The sequence below is a fragment of the Ptychodera flava genome, chromosome 7 (assembly GCF_041260155.1).
Source record: "Ptychodera flava strain L36383 chromosome 7, AS_Pfla_20210202, whole genome shotgun sequence".
Lineage (NCBI taxonomy): Eukaryota > Metazoa > Hemichordata > Enteropneusta > Ptychoderidae > Ptychodera > Ptychodera flava.
In genome coordinates, this window is record NC_091934.1 from 1,005,570 (window position 1) to 1,029,963 (window position 24,394).

At 37.4% G+C, this 24,394-nt stretch overlaps 2 protein-coding genes across 17 annotated transcripts in view; both read left to right on the forward strand.

Annotated features, from left to right (window-relative positions):
• The window catches only part of LOC139137831 (kinesin-like protein KIF1A), a 668,091-nt gene that overhangs the window by 478,755 nt on the left and 164,942 nt on the right, over positions 1 to 24,394 (forward strand). For all 16 annotated transcript variants that reach the window (XM_070706099.1, XM_070706106.1, XM_070706100.1 and 13 more), the window contains one exon: positions 17,731 to 17,864. In XM_070706099.1, coding sequence (XP_070562200.1) covers positions 17,731 to 17,864 — 134 coding nt within the window. The remainder of the gene's footprint in view (positions 1 to 17,730; positions 17,865 to 24,394) is intronic.
• Positions 20,913 to 23,117, forward strand: LOC139137836 (uncharacterized). The gene is made up of 3 exons (XM_070706122.1): positions 20,913 to 21,145; positions 21,559 to 21,681; positions 22,457 to 23,117. The coding sequence occupies exons 1-3, from the start codon at positions 21,019 to 21,021 to the stop codon at positions 23,017 to 23,019; spliced, it is 813 nt and encodes a 270-aa protein (XP_070562223.1). The 5' UTR covers positions 20,913 to 21,018; the 3' UTR covers positions 23,020 to 23,117.

Consider the following 24,394-nt stretch of genomic DNA (forward strand, 5'->3'; position numbering starts at 1 on the left):
AAACAAGAGAAAAAAATGGCTTGGCCACCCTAGTTGAAGATGTACATGTGCGTATGCATTGGCAGATAAACACTAGCAGAGCAGTTGTCTGTGATCTCAGCTTGATAATAAAGAGCAGCAGCCAGCCATGCACATTGTAAATCACACAATCTTATTACTCTTATGCAAATATTTTAATTTGGATTAGGTTGTGGAAAAATTCCAAATTCAAAGATGTTTTCTGGATGACCAAATCTACAGAAAAGACTTAAGTATTCTCACATTTCTTCTGCGACATTTCAGATTTGGAAATGGTCCTTCATTTTAACAAGACGTAGTTCATGTTTGAATCTGTTTTTTCCCTCTTTGAATTCACTTCATATGGCCAAACTCTTGCTCTCTGTTACAAATTACTGGTACAGCTATTAGAAATTTAGGGCAAGTAATTTTTCCTCTCGGGCAAGTAAAAATGAAATTCACGTGTCCCACGGTTAGTAAGTTTGAAAAAAATTTTCGAGGCCTGCAGTATGGGTTGACTTTTTGTGACATGTACTCACCATATTTTCAAGAATTTATAAATTAAAATGAGTATGTGGCAATGACAAAATGTTTTATTATACCGATCACATGATGTGTTAAACTGCCACCAGATTTTTCATAATTGCCACCTAATTTTATATCCGGTGGCAAACTTTTGCCACAAGAAATAATAAAGTATTTCTATCCCTGAGCTGTCAAATTTTGACACTCAAAATACTATCGTTTTCAAAGTACATTTTGAGTGAACTTTGTAAATGAACATTCTGAACCATCGTGTAATCTATGCTTGGAATTTTGTTGCTTTTGAGGCATGGTTTTTTGTTTCTTTTCATCATCAAACATTGACAAGTAAGCTTGTAAAACTAGCCTTAAAGAATTATGTGTTACTTTCTGGTTTTGTAACATGTAAAGAAATAAATAAGTTGATTTCTTTTGATCCTTTCCACTTATTGGTATTTTTTCCTGGTTTAAAGTTACTAATATCCTTAACCTTTAGTCTCTACAATCTTAGAAAAAATGAAACGATTGATTTAATAAAAGAAACTTATTGTGACACAGTTCAGTCATTTTCATAACTGGCGTTCAAAATTCAGTGCGCTATACTCATATCTTGGCAGAGCTGAACTCTTCTATCATAGTATCTGCAATTGAAGAATTACTTCACGTAGAATAATTTGTAAATGTAAATCAGTGCTGTTTCCGACGCATTAGAACTTATTTTGTAATTACTACATGGCAGAACAATGTCTTCTTCATTTACATAGGAGAAGAACAGTTTATTTCGTTAAAATGTGGTGAAATATGGCGAAAAAAGTCCCGTGTGTCAATAGCCAATTTTTGTCTATTGACAGGCGCCTGTCAATAGACACTCCGTTATTTTTAATTGTCAGGGTGTTGCCAAATCTTGTGTTTATATAAGTATGTCCGGTTCTGAGATGAGCTATATTGGCATACAAAAGGAATTTGTTGATAACTGACAATTTAATTAATACAGTCAATTTTGAAATTTACTCAAAACTTTTGAGACTGAATTTGAAATTTTACTAAGAATTTTCGGTAGCTAGAGGGGAAACAGACATACCAGTGTGATGGGCGGACCAGAAAGTCCATGGAAATCAAGCAGGTTGTTCTTACATGAACATTGCTGTGTGGTGTGTTGATTTGTAACACACTATGCTAACATGTTTCAACACCCAAGGAAACATTTTTAACTTTATAGTCAATGCCTATTGATAAAATTATTTTAATTTTGTATCGGAATATCACAAAACAATGTTGTGATCATCGCAGTCCAGCTAGCTGTTATGAGTAAGCATGTGGACTTGGCTGGACCGATCAAATGTCTTCAAAAAATCATTTCACCATCAATGACAAGCTAAAGTGACGTCTTTAATAAATGTGTCCATTCAATATCCAAAGAAAATCAAGGCTATCAATGACACGAAGAAAGTTTGTTTAGAATCAATTTTCGTTTTAAACTACAGTTCTTTGATGCAGTGTGGTCATCTGGCAATCCACCATCACGGCAGATGTACTGCATGCAATACACAGTCCACACTGTCCAATCATGCGTGCTTATTTTCCTGTTATAATTCAATTGGGTCTGAATTTTGTAGCAAGGAACATACAAAATCTTGCAGATAAATCAATTTGGATGATCTATGTTGATCTATGCAAATTCCAAGTTTGATGGACATGTGAAAATTATGTTTTTTGCCTTCATGTACAAGATGGCATGTTCACCAAGCTGGATGCTCACTGCTAAAAAACAATAGGTTTTATTACAGTTTCACATTTCAACCCTTTCTTTGCATCTTTCTCAGCAACATTCCCCAAACCCCTCTCCTTGCATCCCTACCGCTAAATGCACGGAGGAGCACAGTGTCATATCATTGACGCTATTTTTCACGTACAGAGCCATAACTCAGGCATGTTTCTACAGATTTTATTCAAAGTTGGTACAAGGACATTGACCAATGTCATAGCTATGCACATCAATTTTTTTGGTGATACGATCCAATATGGCCGCCGTGCGGCCATTTTGTTACGATTTTTTCATGTACAGAGCCATAACTCAGGCATATCTCAACCAATTTTATTCAAAGTTGGTACAAGGACATCAACAAATGTCATACACATGCACATTGACTTGTTTTGTGATACGATCCAATATGGCCGCCGTGTGGCCATTTTATTACGTTTTTTCATGTCCAGAACCATAAATCAGACATGTATCAAGCAAATTTATTCAAAGTTGGTACAAGGAGATTGACCAATGTCATACATATGCATATTAATTTGTTTTGTGATACGATCCAATATGGCTGCTGTGCGGCCATTTTGTTATGATTTTTTCATGTACAAAGCCATAACTCAGGCATATTTCAACCAATTTTAATCAAAGTTGGTACAAGGACATTGACCTACCGTATGTCATACATATGCACATTGATTTGTTTTGTGATTCGATCCATTATGGCCACCATGTGGCCATTTTATTACGATTTTTTCATGTCCTGAACTACAACTCAGACATGTATCAAGCGAATTTATTCAAAAGTATTTTTATGACAGACCTAATGAAGAGGACTCTATCCTCTCTGAGGACCTGTAATCAAAGCACCCATTAACAAGTGGGGACTGTGTCATCAACGATGACTTGTTTTCTATCTAACTGATGGTGTGTAAGAGTGTTACGACTTGTTTGTGAAGGGCTGTCACGCCCTCAGTAGTAAAATAGGAATGGGTTAGGGGTAACATATTTACCGCGAGTGGAAAACAAAAACAAAAAGTACCATAAACTGTACATTCTTAGAAAGCCCAGATAATTCCCTTACCTTTGGTGTACAACTAAATGGGGATAAATGGATATTCAAACATCGTTTAGATTTTATATCGGACATGAAATGTAAATTGTAAAATTTGCTTAATTTCAAACCCAATCCAAACAATTTCACAAGGTATTTATATATTATTTGAAAGAACTTAATGCAAAAAAATATTAAAAGTGTGTATCTTGAGATTTATGTGGTGCTTCGATTGTTTTTAGCTCACATTTGGTTATACCAATGTGAGTTTATCGTATAAGCTGAAGTCGATGGCGTCTGTATGTATGTGTGTATGTATGTATGTATGTATGTATGTATGTATGTATGTACCGGATTTTTCTGAGAGTACGCCCACTCGAAAAACCGCCCATGGGTGGTTATTTGGGGGGTGGGCCGTTATTAAGAATTTTAAATTTCATCTCAACTTTTGTCTACGGCATTTCAACTTGACTCCCCTTGAAAAAAATTACCTACAAAAGGTCAAAAAGTTTTATATAGCGTACAAAATAAAATAAGTTACACTTCTAAGATAATCACTTCGGCGATATATGTCCGGATCCCCCTATTTATGCTACTAAAATGCAGGTGGAATGATCCACAAGAACGCAAAGTCAACGTTAGAGTTTGCCACACAATGCCGACAATGATTGACAGATGAAGCAGGAGCCAGGAATTTTCCATTCTGCACGATGGGGATCATGAAATAAATAAAATGACTATCATAAAAAATAACTCTGTTTCACTTTTTTTTATTTAATGTACATCATTACTTTTCAGGTTTTTTTCGCTTTGATACAAAAATCTGATGATTTTCTTCGCGTAAATTTGTTGCATTCACAAACGTAACAGTAGTAGTAATCCCTAGTAGAAATGGTATGATCCACAATTGTTTACGATTATTGACCTCTTTGCGTGCAACGAATGTGAAACACTGTATCTATTTTCACACGTTCGACTACTTTGATTAACTTGTCACACTTACAAACTAGGTCAACCTCAGAACACGTGCACACGTCAAAATCTGATCGATGATTTTCTTCGCTTTTTCGCCGAGCGGTTCTGTCTATGGCCTCTCAGCTAGGCGACTGATGCCATATGTTGTGGGTTCCAATCCGATTGAAAACTAGCCGTATTTGAATGCGTTCGACAAACCATGGAGGCATGTGATAATTAGATATTATTCCCTAATATTTTTCTTCGTTCAGCGAAGGAAAATACGAGTGACGTAATGACCGTGTCACCACGAGTCGAAGATGAGTGGTGACACGGTCATTACGTCACGAGTATTTTCAGAGCTGAACGAAGAAAAATATTAGGGAATAATATACTTATCACATGCACAAGCCAAGAATTCGTTATTTTTTGCAAAATAAAATAAGTTTTCCATGACGATTCCGCGTTTAAACTTTTGAACTACTTTAGGAATAAATATCAGTACGCCGTGCACAAGTTGTCAATCATTTCCAGTCGTCCGTAGTGTGCGTTAGCGCTCACGTTCGTTCGTGTGTGGAGCAAATGACAGCTCTGGGTCTACACGTAGGCTACCTTCCGCAAAGTTATACTCTATTTCAAATGTAGTATAGTCCTAGAAATTTATCACCGACAAAGATACGCTATTTTTCGGGAACAAATATCGACTGAATCTCGACGGCGCGAACACTGTAAACGTCGCGCCTGACCCTGTTTGCAATGCGTACAGAACCCACGGTATACGCGACCAGCTTCGAGTTCGTTGTTTCCGCAAAGTATTCACGTAATTCCTTCGGAATATACAGGCGGTACACTCTTGTGTTTACATTGTTCGGATGAGTAATGTCGTAGTCTGTGAAAATATCGATTTCATTACATGACTTTTGATCGTGGGAGAAACATCGGCCACCATGTTGTTTGTGTACATATTTACGAGCACACCGAAGATCGACAAAAAAAAGGTCCGAAGCACCAAAATTGATGACATAGACGCGGGTTGTCGTGACGTAGAACGACCAGAGAATAAATCCCTTTTTTTTTAGTAAATTGGCGGTAAATTTTTACCGAATTACGGCCCTGGGCCGTTATTTAGCTACAGGTGTGAAGCAGACAATGTAGCCACTTTCTGTTTAACGGCCCTGGGCGTACTCTCAGAAAAATCCGGTATGTATGTACGTACGTACAGTATGTCCGTCAACATCAAAAACACGCAAACCGCTGCACGTTTCAGCTTGGTATTTGGTGCGTGGATGCATCCTGCGCTATAGATGGGATTTTGTTCAAATGAAGTCTGCATTGCCAAAATTATGCAAATGAGCTTAGAAAATGTGAAAATGGTCAAGTATTAATATCTTGAGGACCGCTGTTTTGATTGCTTTGAAAATTTGTGTGCAAGTACCTTAGGTGAACCAGATACAGTTTTATGAATATTGTGAAGATATCCTTAATTTTGTATTTTTGCTGAATTTTTTGGTGATTCTTCTCATTTTCAGTAAAAATTCTTCTTCTCTGAAACCGCCAGCCCAATCGCTCTCAAATTTGGGTTGGATCTTTGCGAAGGTGTTACTCTTCTAATTTGTTGAAATTATGTCTAAAATTGGGAAAATTACTATTTTGGAGCAATTTTGTCATTTTTGGTCAAAAAATCTTAATCAGTATTTTCTTTTTAAAACCCCTGGACAGACAGCTTTTGCATTTGGTACACAGACGTACAGAGATGACAATAGTTAGATATGCGGAAATTGTCCTGAAATATACAAATTTGTATTTTTAAGACAATATTGTCATTTTTGGTCAAGAAAACTTGTTCTCAAAATTACTTGTTTGATAGCTTTGTAATTTGGTATAAAGTCCGGAGGGATGGTATTAGATAAATGTTCTGCTCAAAGTGTTGGGAAACCCCCAATTTTGTATATTTTAGGTAATTTTCTCTGTTTGTGACCTTAAATGACCTACACCAACCCAGGATATGTTGTGAGACAGTTTCGAAGGCTGTGAACATAATTTTGTCATATTTGGTATCAATTTGTAGGAAAATTTGATCCAGAAAACAAAGCAGAGGTGAATTTTTTCATTGCGGACCAATTTTTGCAACTTTTCTATGTAAGACATACAAGAACTGATGAGAAATTTGGATCCAAGATAATTCCAGATGTTGTAATCACCACCCACAGTGGAAGGCATTTCACTATCTGTAACTAACTTAAGTGCTGTTTACATTAGAATGATAACACTCATGGCATTAATTAAAAACTCCCCAAGGTTGTAAATATATTTCCTGTCATCTTGCGTTATGTAATACCAAGGGATGGAACATTTGATATTCAGGAGGGGATAGGGTCTAGAAGATTGATGAGGTAGCATTACTTTTTTACCAGATCCCTTGTACATTTTTTTTACCCACTCCCACCTTTTCTTTTTATCAAACCTTCTCTGTATATTTTTTGTTGTTGACATTTGCTTATGTATTTAGGATCTGCTTGTCCCATTGCTATAGAAGTTGATATGCATGTTCCTAAAGATGACCTCCAGTACCAAAGTTGGAGACCTTATTTGCTTTTGTCATTCTTGTTTTTCCTGATTTAAATATTTCTCAAATGGACCAATTCAAACCGAATGTGAGCACACTGTCCTTGACGGTATTTTTTTATATATGGTATGCCGTACATCCCTCTATAATATACAAGGGATAGGGGTATGGGTAATGTTTCCTCTCCTACCAAATGCAGTGAATAAGGAAGCCACATAAATATCATATCTCTGAAACACTAACGCAGTTGTTTTTCCAACAAGATATGGCTTGACGGGGTAAACTGAAAAATTATGCAGTGACACTGCCTAAACTCAAAAGTTTGTGTTACTTTGCTGACATTTACTTGTTAAAAGGAACATAGAAAAATACTCTATAGGGCATTAGATAGCACTACAAAGTTAAAATGGTGGTAAATAAAAGACTTTTTACTCATTTCAATAACTCAAATTAGGGAAAGAAAGTTAACAGCTATAATATGTCAAAAATTATATATTTAAAACCCACAAACACTAAATTGGATGTCATAGTCGTCATGCTAAGTTGATATGACAGCAGCAACAATCAATCCCTTTTCTTTAATTGTATCGCGAGAGATATATGAGCAATAAAGCACCACTTGGAAAGGATACCACACTGTTTTGACCGGTAAACAACATGTACACACAAACCTCACTCGTGTGTATAAGGAGTGAAATGGTCAAAACAGAGCTTGAGTGGTGCACCCAACTTATAGGGGTTGTTTATCGCTATATTATATCAGTATATTGAAACTTGTGATGAAAATAAAAACAATGTGAAAGAAACCAACTTTGAGATAGGAATGGCCAACTTTACAGTATATCGTAAATTTATGCACAGTCACGTGACCGTCTGGGCAAATCAGAGCTCACTATTAATAGTATTACTTTTAATACCACACGGGAACACGAGAGAATCTTTTATCGCTCAAAACCAATCACCATTAATCCACAATATAGCTTCTCCATACTAAGATAAGATGGATCGACAACACTTTATCTTCCTTACCAGAAAACAAGAGATCATGACCAATTTTTCGAAATTAATTTACAACGCAGAACACTATATACTCCCAAAGAGGATTACATTTTCGACTGGGTACTAAAATTCAATAGGAAAATAATTCTTGAACTAAAACCCGAAAAGCCAAATGTCACAGAACGCATTCAAATTACGCAGCTAAATAGTAAACAGAAGGCGAACAAACACTCTCTACACCAAGCAATAAGAAGGCAAGACAAACCTCAGAAAATGACTAAAAAGGCTTATATTCCCATTGACACCTCAATGTTTAAAATACCTTGCGAGTGAATCTATCATTAGTTTCTTATCATGGATGACATATATTTAACCAATGTTAGACCCTGACGTCTTTGAAGCAAAGACCCTGAAAACGGACGTTTTAGGCCCTTATGAAAATTTTCTGTAGAAATTCTATTGAAATTGATGACAAAATTCAATTAAAGTGATACAGAATTTCTACAGAAATTCTACTGAACCTTTATGGAAATTAACGGAGTTTAATGGAGTTTTGGCCCCCCTTTTCTGTAGAAATTCAACAGAATTTCTGTATCATTTCTGTAGAATTTACAGAATTTCTATGTAAATTCGATACACGTTCTACAGAATATCTGTAGCACTATATTGAATTTATACCACATTCTACAGAATTGTTATGTAGAATTTCTGTAGAACTGTATTTAATTTCTGCACTCTTTTACAGAAGTTTGTTTGTCTTATACGAGTTCAATCTCTTAGAAAGTATGACAACAATATGTGTTAAACTTTTATTAAGTAAGGAGTACCACCTTATGATATTGCCATAGATACCAATGCAATGAATTACTGCAAAACTCACAAAAAATCAGGCAGCAAGTAAATTATAAACATGTAGTTTATTTCTAAAAGAATTATGATTAACAATCGTTCGAACTTGATGAACATACAGGGACTACAAAATATAAAGCACCTACACATGAATGCAAGGCCTACCTCTCCAGTCTAGCAGTTTTGAGTTGTCAACTCAGCCAAGTGCATAATTAAAGTGTTGTGTATCTTAACTCACGTAATTTTCAGTTGATGCTGCAATGTGGATCCTTACAGTTGTGACATATTAGTGAGCTCCCTTCTCCATAACACTGTTAGAATCTTGCTAATGGACCTTGGATCCTAATTTTCCATGGAATTTGGAGTTGAACTTTAGTACTTTTCATAAGAGCCATGTGCACTGTGGACTGCCTCAAGTTCAAATGAATAATGCGTGGCTACACTATTATGTAATCAGCCCATTGTAAAGGCAGGAAACTATTTGCATAACAAAGCAAAGGCACAGGTCAGCTCACTTGACCTAGGATCTAACAAAGAGAGTCAGGTTGGTCTGTGTACAGTCATGAAATGTACAAAGGAATGGTACAATTAAAGAATGGTACAATTGAAACTGTATACATTTTCCTGGCACGTGTGTGTAAATGAAAATAACTTTTCAGAATTAAAGGGTACACGAGAATGTTAGAACTCTCCATAGGTATATGTCACTACCTTTTCCATATTGAAACCAGCTATATATATGTCACTGAGTTCTTATCAAAGCTCATGCCAACATGCAAAAACATGAACTTAAGTCTGAAATAGTGTAAACTGTGGGGAAAAACAGAAAAAAAATTTCCACAAAAGCTATGGAACTGAAAAATTCCATAAAAAATATGTTTAATTTCTGCAGATTTCTACAGAAAATTATCAGCAAACTTCAATAGAATTTAAAGTTTCTATACACATTAAAATTCTATAAAATTTAAATTTTTCTACAGAATTGTATAATTGAAAATTTCAATTGAATTTCAATGGAAGCATATTTCCATCAGATTTCCATAAATATACAGAATTTCTATAGAATATCAGAGTTCAATAGAATATCTACAGACTATTTTCGTAAGGGGGGTCAATGCTTGAAGATACCATTCCCACCAGCATGATCGAATCAGAGAGACTAGATTGATCTAACTTTCGAGTTAGATCTGCCACCAGCAGCTGAGAAAAAAGAAGTCAACATAATCATCAGAGTCAAGCGAGATAGACAACGGCTTCAAACATTATACTCCACAGAGAGGACATTCTTACACAATTCACAAAAAGCGTTCAAAAGCTTTCGTTAAAGGCATTGTTCGCAATCCCAGGGACGGGCATGGCTGGTTGCGTGGCAAATGCAAAATATTAGTCATGCTGAATCAAGGTGTAATCAAGTAATAGCTTATTTATAGATTGAGAAAATCCTAATCCTGATAGTAATGATGGAATATAAACTTTGTGAAAAGTTGAGAAAATTTGCCACTTCTTTGATTTGTATGTTTTACATTCCATGTTGTGCAGTACTGCCTGTACTTTACATGAACAGTTCATACATTAGGCAAGTATTCTGTGCTGTTCTTTCACAGTTAGGTCCCCGCAGCCCGAGAAAAGTCTTTCTATAGTGTCAACCATTCTCTTCGATTACTGTAATCTACTCCAATAAATTCCCACTTAACTCATTTGTATGATTACAGGGAAGCCTAAGCCTAGCCTATCTCTTTTTTTTTGTATTTAAATTGTTTTATTGGTAACATTTTCTTTAGTAACATGAACTTAAGTCAAAATGAAGTACAGTGCTTAGTTATCTACAATTTGTGTAAAATTGAAATCCATTTGCTGCAATGTCTCTCTAGTTTGTCTTTTTCCAGAGCTATTTCTTGCTCTAGATGGTAGTTGAATTTCACTTGCAACATAAAAGCTGCAAAGTGTGGTTTACTCTGTTTCATTTTCATGGAATAGATGTGTCTTTTGGCTAACAGTAGCAAGTCATTATGAATGTCAGAGTAACCGTCAACACCAAAGAGCACTTCATTTAAGTTGTGTCTAGTGAACAAACTGAGAGATTCCTCGAAAAATGTGTGAAACTCGTTCCAGAAGGTCTCAGTGAATTTACAGCTGTAGAAAAGATGATCTAGTGTCTCGTTGCTGTTTTGGCAGAATGAACAGAGCGGTGATTGGTCCATGCCTCTTCTAGATAGATCGTAGTTTGTGTACAGAATATGATGAAGAAGTTTGAACTGGAATTCACGTGTTTTTGTGTCTATGGCTACCTTAAATGGTAGACTATATATGGGAGACCATGGTCCAGTAAAGTCATATTCTCTTTCATAATAGCGTTCATTAATTGGACTTATTTTAATTCCTCTTTACTGTAAATGGCGTTTCTGATGCTCTCCCTGGTAACTTTGTGGGAGGGTCGAAAGTTACAATTAAAAAACACATATTCGTATTCATCTTTAAAAACCGGTTCAACCAGCAATGGCTCTGGCCACCTAACTCTGAGACATGTGATTGCTCCGTAAAGAAGGAGAACTTCGTTCCCTTGGAGGTTTTTGTTGGCTAATTTTTCCCATGACAGATACCCCTCCTCGGTAAGTAAATCAAATATTAATTAAAATCCTTTCTGTCTTAGCTTTGGATTATAGACAGAATTCCCTCCAATTGTTTTACAAGTAATGTCAATCTCAGAGTCATTGACCGCAACATTGCAGACTGACCAGGATTCAAGCATTTCTTGGTAGAATCTCGGTAGGGGCAGGCTGAGTGAGTTAATATCGAAGTTACACTTGAATAGGTACTTTCCACCCACAGATTTTAGGCGATGGTCTAGAAAGAGTTTCCAGGGGTGCTCTATGTTTTCATCTAAATACCTTTTAATAAGGTTTATACGCATAAGCTTGTGCGTAGTTTTCACATCGGGGGCCTTTAAGCCCCCCTCGGAGACCCCTCTGACCATTACCTTTCTGGTTATTCTATCTTTCCCATTCCAGAGGAAATTGAAGCTGTTCAAATCTCTTAAGAATTTCAGGTGTTATTGTGGTCATGACGTAATTAAGTTGTGATAGGGCGAAGGTTTTCAAAATCTGAACTTTGCCAATGAGTGTCAGGGATCTCTTTTTCCATGTTCCCAGAGTTCCTTCGATCTGCTTGAGTGGTGTTGCATAATTGAGAGTGGTGTTTAACTCTTGGTTATACGAAATGTAAATTCCTGCAATTTTGATCGGCCATTTGATGCCAAATGGTAAGCCTATCTCTTACAATCTAAGATTTGAGATATTTGACAACAACATGTATGTAATTTTCATATTTTTCATAGGCCTAAATAACACACAGAACAAAGTCATACTCAATTTTTTGTTCAATTGAAAGTCAAATTTTCACCGAAACAAGTAGAGGTGGCCATCTGTAAGCCAAACGAGAATTAATATTAGCAAAGATGGATATTAATTAATCTTAGCCTTTCCTATTTTCGATCCCAGTTACTCATACAATGGGGTACAAGCGAAAGCCAAGAGTATCGAATGTGTTGAAACCCTATTCAGTACCACGTAGCCTACAGGTACACCTTAAAAAATACTTACCAGGCCAAAATACCGAGTGTTGAATTCCTTCAAAAGTGGCAACACCTGGAAAGACACTGCGGCAACCAATTTATCACCCTGATCTCTAACTATTTACCTCTACACCCAATAAATCACCGGGACTCAAGACAGTTGTACATCACAAACTTAAGAGAGCGATCGAAGACACTCGCTACACAGAATGCAGGATGGAAGGCTGCAAATATGAATCTTCAAATAGGCAAAAAAGAGGCTAAAAACAACACAAACATTCACAGCAACGACGATAGGTCGGGTTTTCTTCCTATACTACGGTACAAGACTGAACCAAAGGGTCTTTCAAAGGCCACCTCACTTCCTTAACCCTTTCAGGACTGACTTTCTGGTAACTTACCAGAGCTACCCCTATATTTAGGCCTGAAAGGGTTAAAGCCCGGCTTGAAATTGACTGGGATCATGATTAGTGCCAAGTTTGGTTGGGCGTTTTAGGGCATGGCTCTGCATAATGAGTCTGTTGGTAATGGTTGCGATTGTTTGCATTATCTGCGGATCTTTTTGCTCTCAGCAAATGTTTGACCAGTTTACACCTCTGCGCGTCACAGAATGATTGACAATTGTTTGAATCATGGAACAACTGCCTTTTGAGGGCCATTCCCTTTGTTCAGAAGCTATTTCTCCCCAAGTCGTCGTAGTTTTAAAAAACTTTGTGAAACTTTGCGGATACGTGTATGGCCTAGGTTTTTGCTAATAATTTTGTTTGAGAATTGTTTAGGCTGATTTTAAGGGAGAGGTCTACCTAGCTATTGCCAGTTGTCACTCAAGCGTCATTATGAATTTTCAATGAGTTGGGAGGCCTTTTATATCCCACAAACCAGTTTAAATAGCACTACCAAAACACAATGGCAAAACATGATCATACATGAAATTGTGTTAAAAACTTAGAAATAGAAAGCGTAATAAAACTAAAAAAGCAAAAATAAATGCACAAAATGACAAACTAAATATCTAAAACACAATATAACAACATATCAAACATAAACGAAACACAGTGACCAACAAAAAAAAAATGGATTTACTAAGAATCTTTCTTCACACAAATCAAACAATTATAGAAATGAACGCTCTTTGCAAAGGCTTGAAATTAATTCCAACATCAAAAGGTCAAAAAAGAATCAATCTCCTAGAAGACACAAAGGAATTCATACTGAGAATGAGACTCTGATACATAATACGACAAAAAAACTCAGAAAATTAAATTCAAACACAAGTCCACAGGGACTCCACAAACAACACATGAAGCACAAGACACAAAAATTAGCTAGAAGCTACGGTTTACTCTTGTTAGGATTCACTTCCTCAACGCATAGCAAACCATACATCTATTACAGAGAGGTATGTGACATACTACATGTTCTGCATGCTCCTAGATCCCAAGATACACACTTTCAACATTGTTTTTCTTCTTTATTGCATTAAGTTTTTTAAAACAATATATAAATATCTTGTAAAATTGTTTGGAGGAACAAGAACTTAATTATTGGGTTTGAAATTAAGCAAATTTTACAATATACATTTCATGTCCGATATAAAACGTAATCGATGTTTGAATATTGATTTATCCCAGTTAAGTTTATATCAATGGTAAGGGCCGGGACTATCTGCACTTTCTAAGAATGTATTGTTTATAGTACTTTGTTGTTTTTGTTTCCGACTAGGGGTAAATATGTTACCCCTAACCCATTCCTATTTTTTGCTCACGTGTTTACACACGTGAGCTTATGTCGCAGCGATGTCTGTCTGTCTGTCTGTCTGTCTGTCTGTGTGTCCGTGTGTCTGTCTGTCTGTCTGTCTGTCTGTCTGTCTGTCTGTTGGTCCGATATCTCAAAAACGGCTAGTCAGATCAGAATCAAATCTGGTACATATATTCAGTTAGCAAATGGCAAGAACTGATTAGTTTTTGGTGGGTGTGGCTTGCATACTTGTTACTCATGTGCATAATTAATGATTTTAGAAAAAACGGATATACATTAAAAACGACTACACACAATTTGTTGAGATTTGCTACAAATATTGATCGCACCAAGATATATCAGCAGTGGGAACCATTAAGGGGTTACACAAAAGATAGCTGCTAATTTGCATATTTAATGAACTTTCCTAATTAGGGATATATGTCTGATTTGACTCGATCAAAATTGACCAACGGACTAACTATTTTGTGCATCTTGTTCATAAAATCACTTAAAATTGACACAAACTGAAAGGTTTACGTTTTGTAACTTTTAAATATGCAAGTTTTCCCAATAAAACTATACATGTTTGGAAAGCCCCTTTTGAGGGCTTTCAAACAGTATAACATTTATATGGTTTCATAATTTATGGTTCGAGGCAGAAAGGGAAACATTACCCCTACCCCATATGTTGTAATTTTGTTCTTAAAAAATGACCTTAAAATCGACACAAACTGAAAGGCATAAGCTTTGTAACTTTAAAATATGCGACCTTTCCCAATAAAACTATTTATTATACATCTACCATCGAGAACAATAGAATTTAGCGCGCGCTGAAAAAACCGTACGGAACACGCGCCCGTTCCGTAACACGTAAGCTTTCAAGGCGCCCCATTCCCTGCGGCTGTATCTGCGCGTTCACTGTAGAACGGTTTCAAGGGACCCCTTGGAAGAGTGCCAGAACAAGTCTCGCGCGCGCTCTGTACGTACATATGTGTGTAGTGCACACACTCCAAAACTTGCAGAAGCGCGTCCGAGGTAGCGTTCCACACTGGCGCGATAAAATCGGAAGAAAAATTGTTGACATTGCACGAAAACGGTCACTACTCCGACATTTTGATGCCCCGATCAGGAATGTAAGATGTATAATAATAAGGTTATTACGAAAATACCGCAAAGGATGCACTCGGACATTGGCGCTGCGCATCGCCCTCCCCTTCGCGTCGGGCGATACGCTGCGCCAATGTCCTCGTGCATCCTTCGCGGTATTTTCGTAATAACCTCATAACATGTTTGGAAAGGCCCTTTTCAGAGCTTCCAAACAGTATAACATTTATATGGTTTCATAATTTATGGTTCGAGGCAGAAAGGGAAACATTACCCCTACCCAAAATGTTGTAATTTCATTCTTAAAAAATCACTTAAAATCGCCACAAACTGAAAGGTTTAAGCTCTGTAACTTTTAAATATGCTTTCCCCATAAATTTATATATTTTTAGAAAAGTCTAATGCAGCACTTTCAAAAAATGTAACATTTTTATGGTTTCATCATTCATGGTTCGAAACAGAAAGGGAAACATTACCCCTACCCCTTATGTCACACACGGATATATGGCATACTGCGTAATAAGAAAACAAGCTCATGCACTCACTAAATCTCAAGATATATGCTTTCAATGTTGTTTTTCATGTTTATTGCACTGAGTTCTTCCAAAAAATATATAAATACCTTATGAAAAATTGTTTGGAGGAACGGGAACTTAATTATTGGGTGTGAAATTTAGCAAATTTTACAAATTACGGTCAATGGCCATTATAAATTCTTATCGACGTTCGAATATTAATTTATCCCTATTAAGTTATATATCATTGAAAAGGCCATGATCTTGGCTTTGTAATAAGTTTATAGTATTTTATTGTTTCGGTTTCCATCGAGCGATAAATATGTGACCCCTACTCCATTGTTGAAATCCAAGATGGCGGCAAAGATGGCGGCAAATGAACCCCATGGGACACTATTTGATTTTGGGAATATCAAAATTCATTGAATATAGACCCTAAGGATTACAAAAATGTAGGTTAAAAATACATCCATGGGGTGCATGGGAACCCTACCTTCCGACCCGACTAAATCCAAATGTGAGCCTCTGAACGTACACATTTTCAAATCCTATATCAAGGTTCTTACTTTGCATACCCATATAGTCAAATAACCTTGAGGGTCTTTGTTTCTATTTGTGAAATATGGTAATGATTGTCATTTTGTATCATCATTGTTATGTAAATTATCCTTTTTACCTCCCCAGTGGTATAAAAGTTCTTCATCTACAGATTTCCATACCAAACATTGGGGTTCTTAATTTTAAGCATAAAATTATACATTCAATGAAAAGTTTCTCATTTACTGTGCTTAAAATGTGAGTGTTTCATACAGGATGGTATCAACAAGGGGGATTTTCCCTCTTCACCAGAATATTTCGGGGGCATTTCACCAGTTCATGTGTTCTTCTTGTACCTCTAAGGTGTGACTGGCACCATTTTATTGGGGGGGGAGTGGTCCCCTTGACAAATTAATTGGTGTGCCAACATTTCAACAGAGGGGGAATCCCCTATTCCCCTGTCTAGATGTAACACTGTATAATATCATCTACATATCAAATTTATATCATTAATAATAGTGAATTATTATAGTTTACCTCCTAAAAGCATAGAGGCTCTAAAGACTTCAGTTTTATCATTTTTAATTATGAATTATCATATTTAGGCCTAATCTCCCAGGAAAATGGCTTATATTGATATGAACACAAATTGCCCTGGAACACTGCTGACAATTCTCCTGAAAATACTAGAACTTCCAGTGACTGTGAGCTGTAAAAAGTGAATTTTAGCTCATTTTCCAGGGTTTCCGGCCTTCGGCTGGGAGGGGGAACACCCCTTCCCGGACCCTCCCCCAACGACGACCATTTTTTGGTCATGGCAGATGCAAGCCGCCTACTTTTCCATTCAGGCCCCCTACTTCAAAACTTAATTGAAACCCCTGCTTAACGGTAGTCTCAAAATGCAAAAACGTGCATCTGTTCCTCCTATAAATTTTTATCACAAATTTTCAGCCAGAAACAGAACTTCCAGACCAAGATATTCTTCACACTTGAAGATCAGTATTACAGGAATACTTTTCAGGGAAAAAAACAAATATTCATGTTTTGGACACAAGATACCTGATAGAGATTAAAGTATTTAGCTTAACTGGAACTGCACAAAACTCCTACATGGTTCCAGGGAGTTGAATCCAGACAGACACTGATGAGTGAGAAAGTGAGTCCTACTCTGGCTACTGGCTTGATGTGGGTTGGAACAGTGTAGAGTTCATAGAGCAAATTCCAGCATAAAAGTCTTGAAGTCCATACTGACGTGAAAAAAATCCTATAAAGTCTGGTGAAATCCTGGTCTGACTAGTATTTACAGTGAAAAAAGCTCTCCAGAGACCACTTGAACAATCTAGAACAATTACTAACAATTTCTATTGATATGCTAATTACAGTTCTAAAATTATCTTCACTTGTAGATACCATGACCTTCAAGAATGTTTCAGAGTATACTGGACTATTAAACTGGTCATTGGGCACAATGACCTATATAACAGAACCAAGGACTGGTGTTTTCAAAGTATTACTTTTAAGATTACTGTCACTGTGATAATTCTTCTTGAATTTTCTTCTAAATTACAGCTTGATACATGCTCCCAGTCAGCATGTATTACAAAAGATATATGTCTCCAGATACATGAGAGAGATGCTAAAATAGCTGCACCACGATCTCTGAGAAGTCTTTTTGGCAGTGGATACTACAAGGCTTGTGACAGGTATTACTAGTATTTCACCTATAAACTTGCCAAAACACTGCATCGTGCATGAAAAGCAGTGTCATAAGTAAATTCAGGTATGTAGAGTATCTCAAACCATACACTTTGAGTTCCAAAGCCGAGTACTCAGACTTGCATAATCCGAGTAAAACTGCTCACTCGGACTTGTATACTCCGAGTAACAGGAGCTAACTTGGACTTGTATACTCCGAGTACATGGCCTACTCGGGCTTGTATACTCCGAGTACATGGCCTACTCGGACTTGAATACGCCGAATAGTACGTGTTCCTAGATATGCATATTTTGCCATGTCGGACAAGAAACGATCTGTCGAAAAAAGGTATTTTGTTACTCACAGAATTTACAGCTAGCGCGGATCGATATGTCAAAATATCTACTCTTTTGAAAAGAAAAAATTCATTTTCACAATGTCTTGTAATCTGTTGCGCAATGAATATTTAACCACGGTCTCTCCACATAGCCATAAGGAGCGACCATGATTTTACCCTCAGAAGAAAGGAGCGACCATGATTTTACCCTCAGAAGAAAGCTGCTGCCACGGCCGGCAGCGAAGTTTTTTGAAAGATGACTTAGACGTAACATTTACAGTAAAACCAATAAACTTCAGGCAAGTCCAGCCAGTTACTCAGTTTGATATCGCACAGTCCATTAGCGAAATCAATGCATGACAGCACAGGTCAAGTCAGGTCATTATTTACGACCAAGTGGATACTCACACTCGGTTCATACCATACCGTACATGAGCCCACTGTGTTCATTTTATTTTGAAAAATTATTAGTTTAATTATTTTATCAAGACATAAATATGCCTAAAATGCTTGTGCAAGTCTATCATGGCCTTGCCATGCTAGCAAACAAAGGCCATGACGTCACAGGTCGACAGGTCATTCGGTAATGGCGTCCGTGTTCTAAGAAGTCGCCGTGATGCATCGCGGTGATCATGAAACGTTGTTGTGCCCAATTCAAGTCATGTATCAAATCAGGATCTGATCCGGTAATGAAACGAAAAGACAAGACAAACTGATAATTTGCGTGACGGTAGCTACACTCAACAACGACAATGACTTGAGCGTGTTGTACAAGATACACAGATCAGAGATCAGACAGGTCACGTTAACAACTCTTTTTCTCTGAGTCTGAGGGACTGGAAGTACATGTACTGTATACGCTGTTTGCAATTTTTTATCACAAGATCGAATATATCCTGTGTTTTTCCAGCATTGTTTTTCTATAAGTAAGTGTAACTGGGCGTATTCAAGTCTGAGTAGGCCATGTACTAGGAGTATACAAGTCCAAATTAGCCGTAACTCGGAGTATACAAGTTCGAGTAAGCAGTTTTACTCAGAGTATGCAAGTCCCAGTACTTGGACCTGTAAGTCCGACTCGGAGTATGCTGTTGAAGGCACTCTTACATAAATCGTAAATTTATTAGCCACCATGGTATACGTGCATAAAATTTACTTCAAGTTTAAATAGGCTACATTCACTAACATCTCTGGAGGGGAATTCCAAAAAAAGTTCTCAGATTTGTTCAAATATCCCCCCTAACAAACCGGCAATGTGACTTGTATAATTTTGACGTCCCCGCCCCCAAAAGGACAGGCAAAATGTGGCCAATGTAGTGCTTCATCCAAAAATATCAACTCATAGTATCTCTACATTTATATGTGTGCGATAATTCATATAAATATATTTTGCTTGAAATGGCAGGTATAAAGTGCATGTGTGTACAAAGAATTTGTATTTTTTATTTCATTGATAATGTTGATTATAGTAGTGCATGCAAAAACTATGAACATGTATTTTTAGTTCCGCTGTCAGCGACGCGGAGCTTATCAAATAGGTTGATTTTCCGTCGTCATCAGTCGTCCGTCAACAATTGCCTTCTGCTCTGAAATCGCAAGTCCAATTGCTTTGAAATTTTATATTCAGTTCACTTGGGGTGACCTCACTTAAGGTAGTTGGAAAGGCTATTTTTCAACAAAAATCTTCACATAATAAAAGTTAAAGTTTAGCATTAAAAATAAAGATATTTGATTCAAATTTTCAGGAAAGATTCCTTACATATCACTTTTCCAAATACCAGAAAAAAATTCCACTTAATTATTATGATTATGAAATATGACACCGGTTAACATCAAAATGTAATTTTTTATATATTTTCCAAATTTTCTTTTACTTTAAGGCAGTTCTAATATGAAAAATTACGTTTATTTTTTCTAGTGTGGTAATTCTGACCTTTGAACGAGACAGTTTTTCAAAACGATGCCTCTTAGTAATTCTGTAGGGAATTAAAATGTGAAAATCGGGGTGAAAAAATGATCTTTTTCAGCGTCTGTTTGTACGGAAACTACTGCGTTTCTGGAAAATCCTCTCGTATTTTTTTGGCGTACGACCCTGTCAACGTGCTGAAAAAAATCCCATCTTCTCACCTATTTCTATAGCTGAGAAAATTTACCTTATATAATTGCAAACAAGCCGTTCTTTGTCGAAAATGCCAGTTTTAGACCTATTTCGCGGTTGTATATCTGGGTCGAGCCATAGCATATTCAATGAACCACAACGCTGTCTCTCTCTTAGACACCCTAAGAATCCAAAGATATATTTAATATGGCTCACCGTTTTAGCCCAGCCTTGTAAAACACGCGATTATTTACTGATAGTACAGAGTCAGTCATTGGAACAATTGAACAAAGGTCTAGGGGACCTTGTGTACTGCGCATGCGTGGCGTCTCGGTTGCTCTAGACTGTAGCAACAACCCAGGGCGACCCTGACCTCCGGAAAAAATGGGCAAGAAATATGCAAAAACGAGCAGAAAGGAATGTTACAAAGCTCTGTCGAGGGTTGGACGTGCAGCAAAACGGCGAAGAATAAGCTACACGGAAGGAAATCCACCAAGCACGAACGTTGCAGCTGAGCCGAGTGAAGAAAGGACGACAACACGGCCCGACGAAAGTCAACCTAGTAGCCAGAATTCTACTTCCAGCGCCAATGTTGACATCTTGTCAACACAATCAGACCAGGAAACTAGCGAGGAGGAGCCTAAACCGTCTACCAGTAAAGCTGGTACTGACATTTCGGGTACGTGTTGATCAAAGCAAATACACTTTGATCCCCCGGACGTGGACACAATGGGCATTCAAAGCAGCCATCCTATCTCGGGTGGTGCTGAGACTACCGATTTCTCGAGTGACAACGAGTATTTCCCTTTGCCAAACAAGCGTCATTTGCTGTATCGTCCCATCGTTTTACATGTGGGTAAGTATATTTTTAAAGTGCTTTCTTGAACTGGACAATAGTTTGGTAATTTGGGCTGTGTCTGAAGATGGTCGACCGTGTCCCAATAGGAGATTACTTGCGTTGTGCATGTATTTGTCGTAGGGATTACATTGAGCGCTGATTCATTGCCCTCGATAAAAATTGTGGTTCGTCCCAACAACAGTCACTTTACAACACAATTTGGACTATTTTTCTTCCCGATCTTTTAGCTTTATGTAATTTGCCAAGTACAATGTAAACGCCAGGGTCTATTAAAATCAACCCCAGGCAAGATGATATGGGGAAACTCTCTTTCTCTGCATTTCTAAAGGTCACCTTTCATTTGCATGTCAATAAGCCGGAAAAGTCGATGTCAATATTGAACTTGTCACATCAATATTTCAACATTTTAGACACGGCAGTACCAAAAGCAGTTCCTGTGAACAATTGTTTCTATGTGGGTCAGTCCAGCTGTATGTCAGATTTCATGGAGAACATCAACCGCACCAGCCATTGCAGGACAGATGGATGTAGTGGTAAGTTGAATTGTTGCCTGTTTTCATCTTGCTGCATTTATTTTTCGTTGTGACACAAAGATGTAATTTCAGGCTATGTTAATGTTTAACTATTCAAATCCTGGGGAAACCAGCTTGCTGGGAGATCACCATATTGTTTACTCTATTTGCATTTTGAAGGTCAACTTTGCATCTTGCCTTGTCAGCCAATCATTTATTCCGTTCAAGAATGCATTTGCCTAAGCCATTATTTTAAAGGTTGCATTTTCATAAACTAACATAGAAGGTATTTAAGCGGGTATTTCAAATGCTAGTTAGTTAGCAGCCATCAAGCAGCAGCAGCAACTAGCTTTTCTAGACTAAGCCCCCTCGTTCAGTATACACTCTTATGTGAAACCAGGATTTGATTCAACCTCAACAAAGCTACTGTTTTAACCTAAACTGCATACTCCTGTATTAAACACAAAATATCATTATTTCCACCCACAATGTTTTGACATGTCACACTGCATGACACAGTCTCATACAGTGTGTTAGCATGCACAAGGAATTAGAAAATATAGTTGAAAAAATCATCAGTAGTATTCCATAGGTATAAAATCACTTATTTCACGGAGGGTTGCATTAAAAATTTAGCGTGTGGACATAATATTGTTTTTGCTGAAGAGTGATGAAAGAGTGAAGTTCATCAGGCAAAAAGAAAACATATTTTTGGAGAATATTTAATGAGTCAGCTGATCATAAGCTTGGTGTATATTTTATAAATATTGATTTATGTGAATATGTACTCTTACAGGTATTCTGATTCTGGTGAAAGTTACAACGGCTGGCTTAGGTGGAAGTTTGAAAATTGACTACTCTTGCAATGGTTGCACTGGAAGAAACATTTCCTTTGACAGCTCCATATACATAGAAGGTACCCGTCGGACAATTGTTTCATTGGCGCTACACTTAGCCCACTTCATTGCTGGTAACCATTTCAGTGACATTAGTAAGAGTTTAGGTGTAGGGTTAGGCATACAGGTTTTATCCAGACCAGCCTTTCAGGGTATCATCAAACTTTTGTATCCCCATGTTAAAAACGTGGTTGATGAAATGTGTGATGAAGCCAGGAAGGACATGAAAACCCTTCCACCAACACAAATTGGTAGTTGGCAACGAGCCATGACTACTTCAGATGGGGCATGGCTCACAAGAGGTAGCTTCAGTAAGAACTTTACATTTACGGTGAGGAACTTTATGAATAACTCTTTGTTATATTACTTGCATTTATGTCAGAGAGGGAATGATGACATTGACGACACTCTGAAGGCTATGCTGCTGAGAAATGCTTCTAGCAAGCTAAGCAAGAGAAAATGAATGTAGAGGTCAATAGCGCTGTTCACGGTTACAGGTTTGTTGCTAAATATAGCTGTACGCGCGCGACATTGGACACGCAGCTTGAAATGCGGACAAATTTTATCAATGTTGCATGCGTGGCTGTTTTTGCAGCCTGTACTCTGAGTCGTTAATATGTTTTTTAGTATTCATTGTTACACTAGCAGTCACCCACTGAGATGTATTTTCGTCGTTCTTGCATGCGTAATTTTCAAAAGCGTAATCTAAAAATGCGGACAAATATTTATTTTTGCATATTAATGAGAGAACAGTGACGTAAACTGTGAACAGTCCTATGGGCAGGACAATGATTCTAGTAGTATAAAATCATTTAAAAATGTATATCAAGGTGAAAATAACAAAGTTATGTTCTGTGGTGGCCATGTGACAAGAGCCCACACAAATCAACTCAATAAATTGGCCGCAATGAAGTCTGCATCAGCAGCATTTATTTCACGTCACAAGGCTGAATATCCTAAACTTGAGAAAATTGAATGTACCTGCAAAAAACGGCACTTCCCAAATTGCAGGTATGTGAGAGGTCTGAAATCGGCAGTCTGCGCCCCTAAACTGCGCCAGCGCATTTCAATTTGCGCTATCAATCTGCACTCCCATTCTGCGCTATCGATCTGCTCCCCCATTCTGCGCATCTATGGAATGTTGTAAGTTTAGTTTTGTAGCTGCGACATTTACGAAACTAACGCGATGTAAATCCGTGGCACTTTGCAACAGATTATTGATAAAGCTGCCAGCCAGATCGTAGGACATATCAGTGTCGAAATATATTTGTATTTACTTGTAACTTTATAGCTGTCGGTTTACTCCCACCATCATGCCATTGCCAACACTTTGCAACACTATTTTTCATAATATTAGAAAACTTTTCAGTATTTTCGTAATGTATTTTTAAAAACTTCGACGTATGTCAGGATTGTCAGGACGACTGGTTATGAGTAACGTAAGATCGAATTTATTTCCGGTACAATCACGACATACATACATTCTGTAGACAGTGGATCCGACACAAAAGACATGTGAAGTAGTAAAAATTAGATGATTTTATTTCTCGTATAAGGAGGTCGGGAAGTGATTAAGTAGTTTAAAGCTCAAAGTCAAGTTCTGACTAAAATTATGTTAGTATCCCCATGGTTAGACGTTGCTGCTAGTCGACGGCGACTATTTCCCCGGTCCAAGAATGCACAGCAGAGTGCCCCGAGTCCAACAATGCACAGCAGAGTGAGTGGCAGGGCTGGCGACGCAACCCTGCAACATGGAATGGCACAAGTGGATACAAAATTATGTTTACGTAAGCATCACGATTTTCAACTTCTTTTTTGACGATTTCTTTGTCGATACT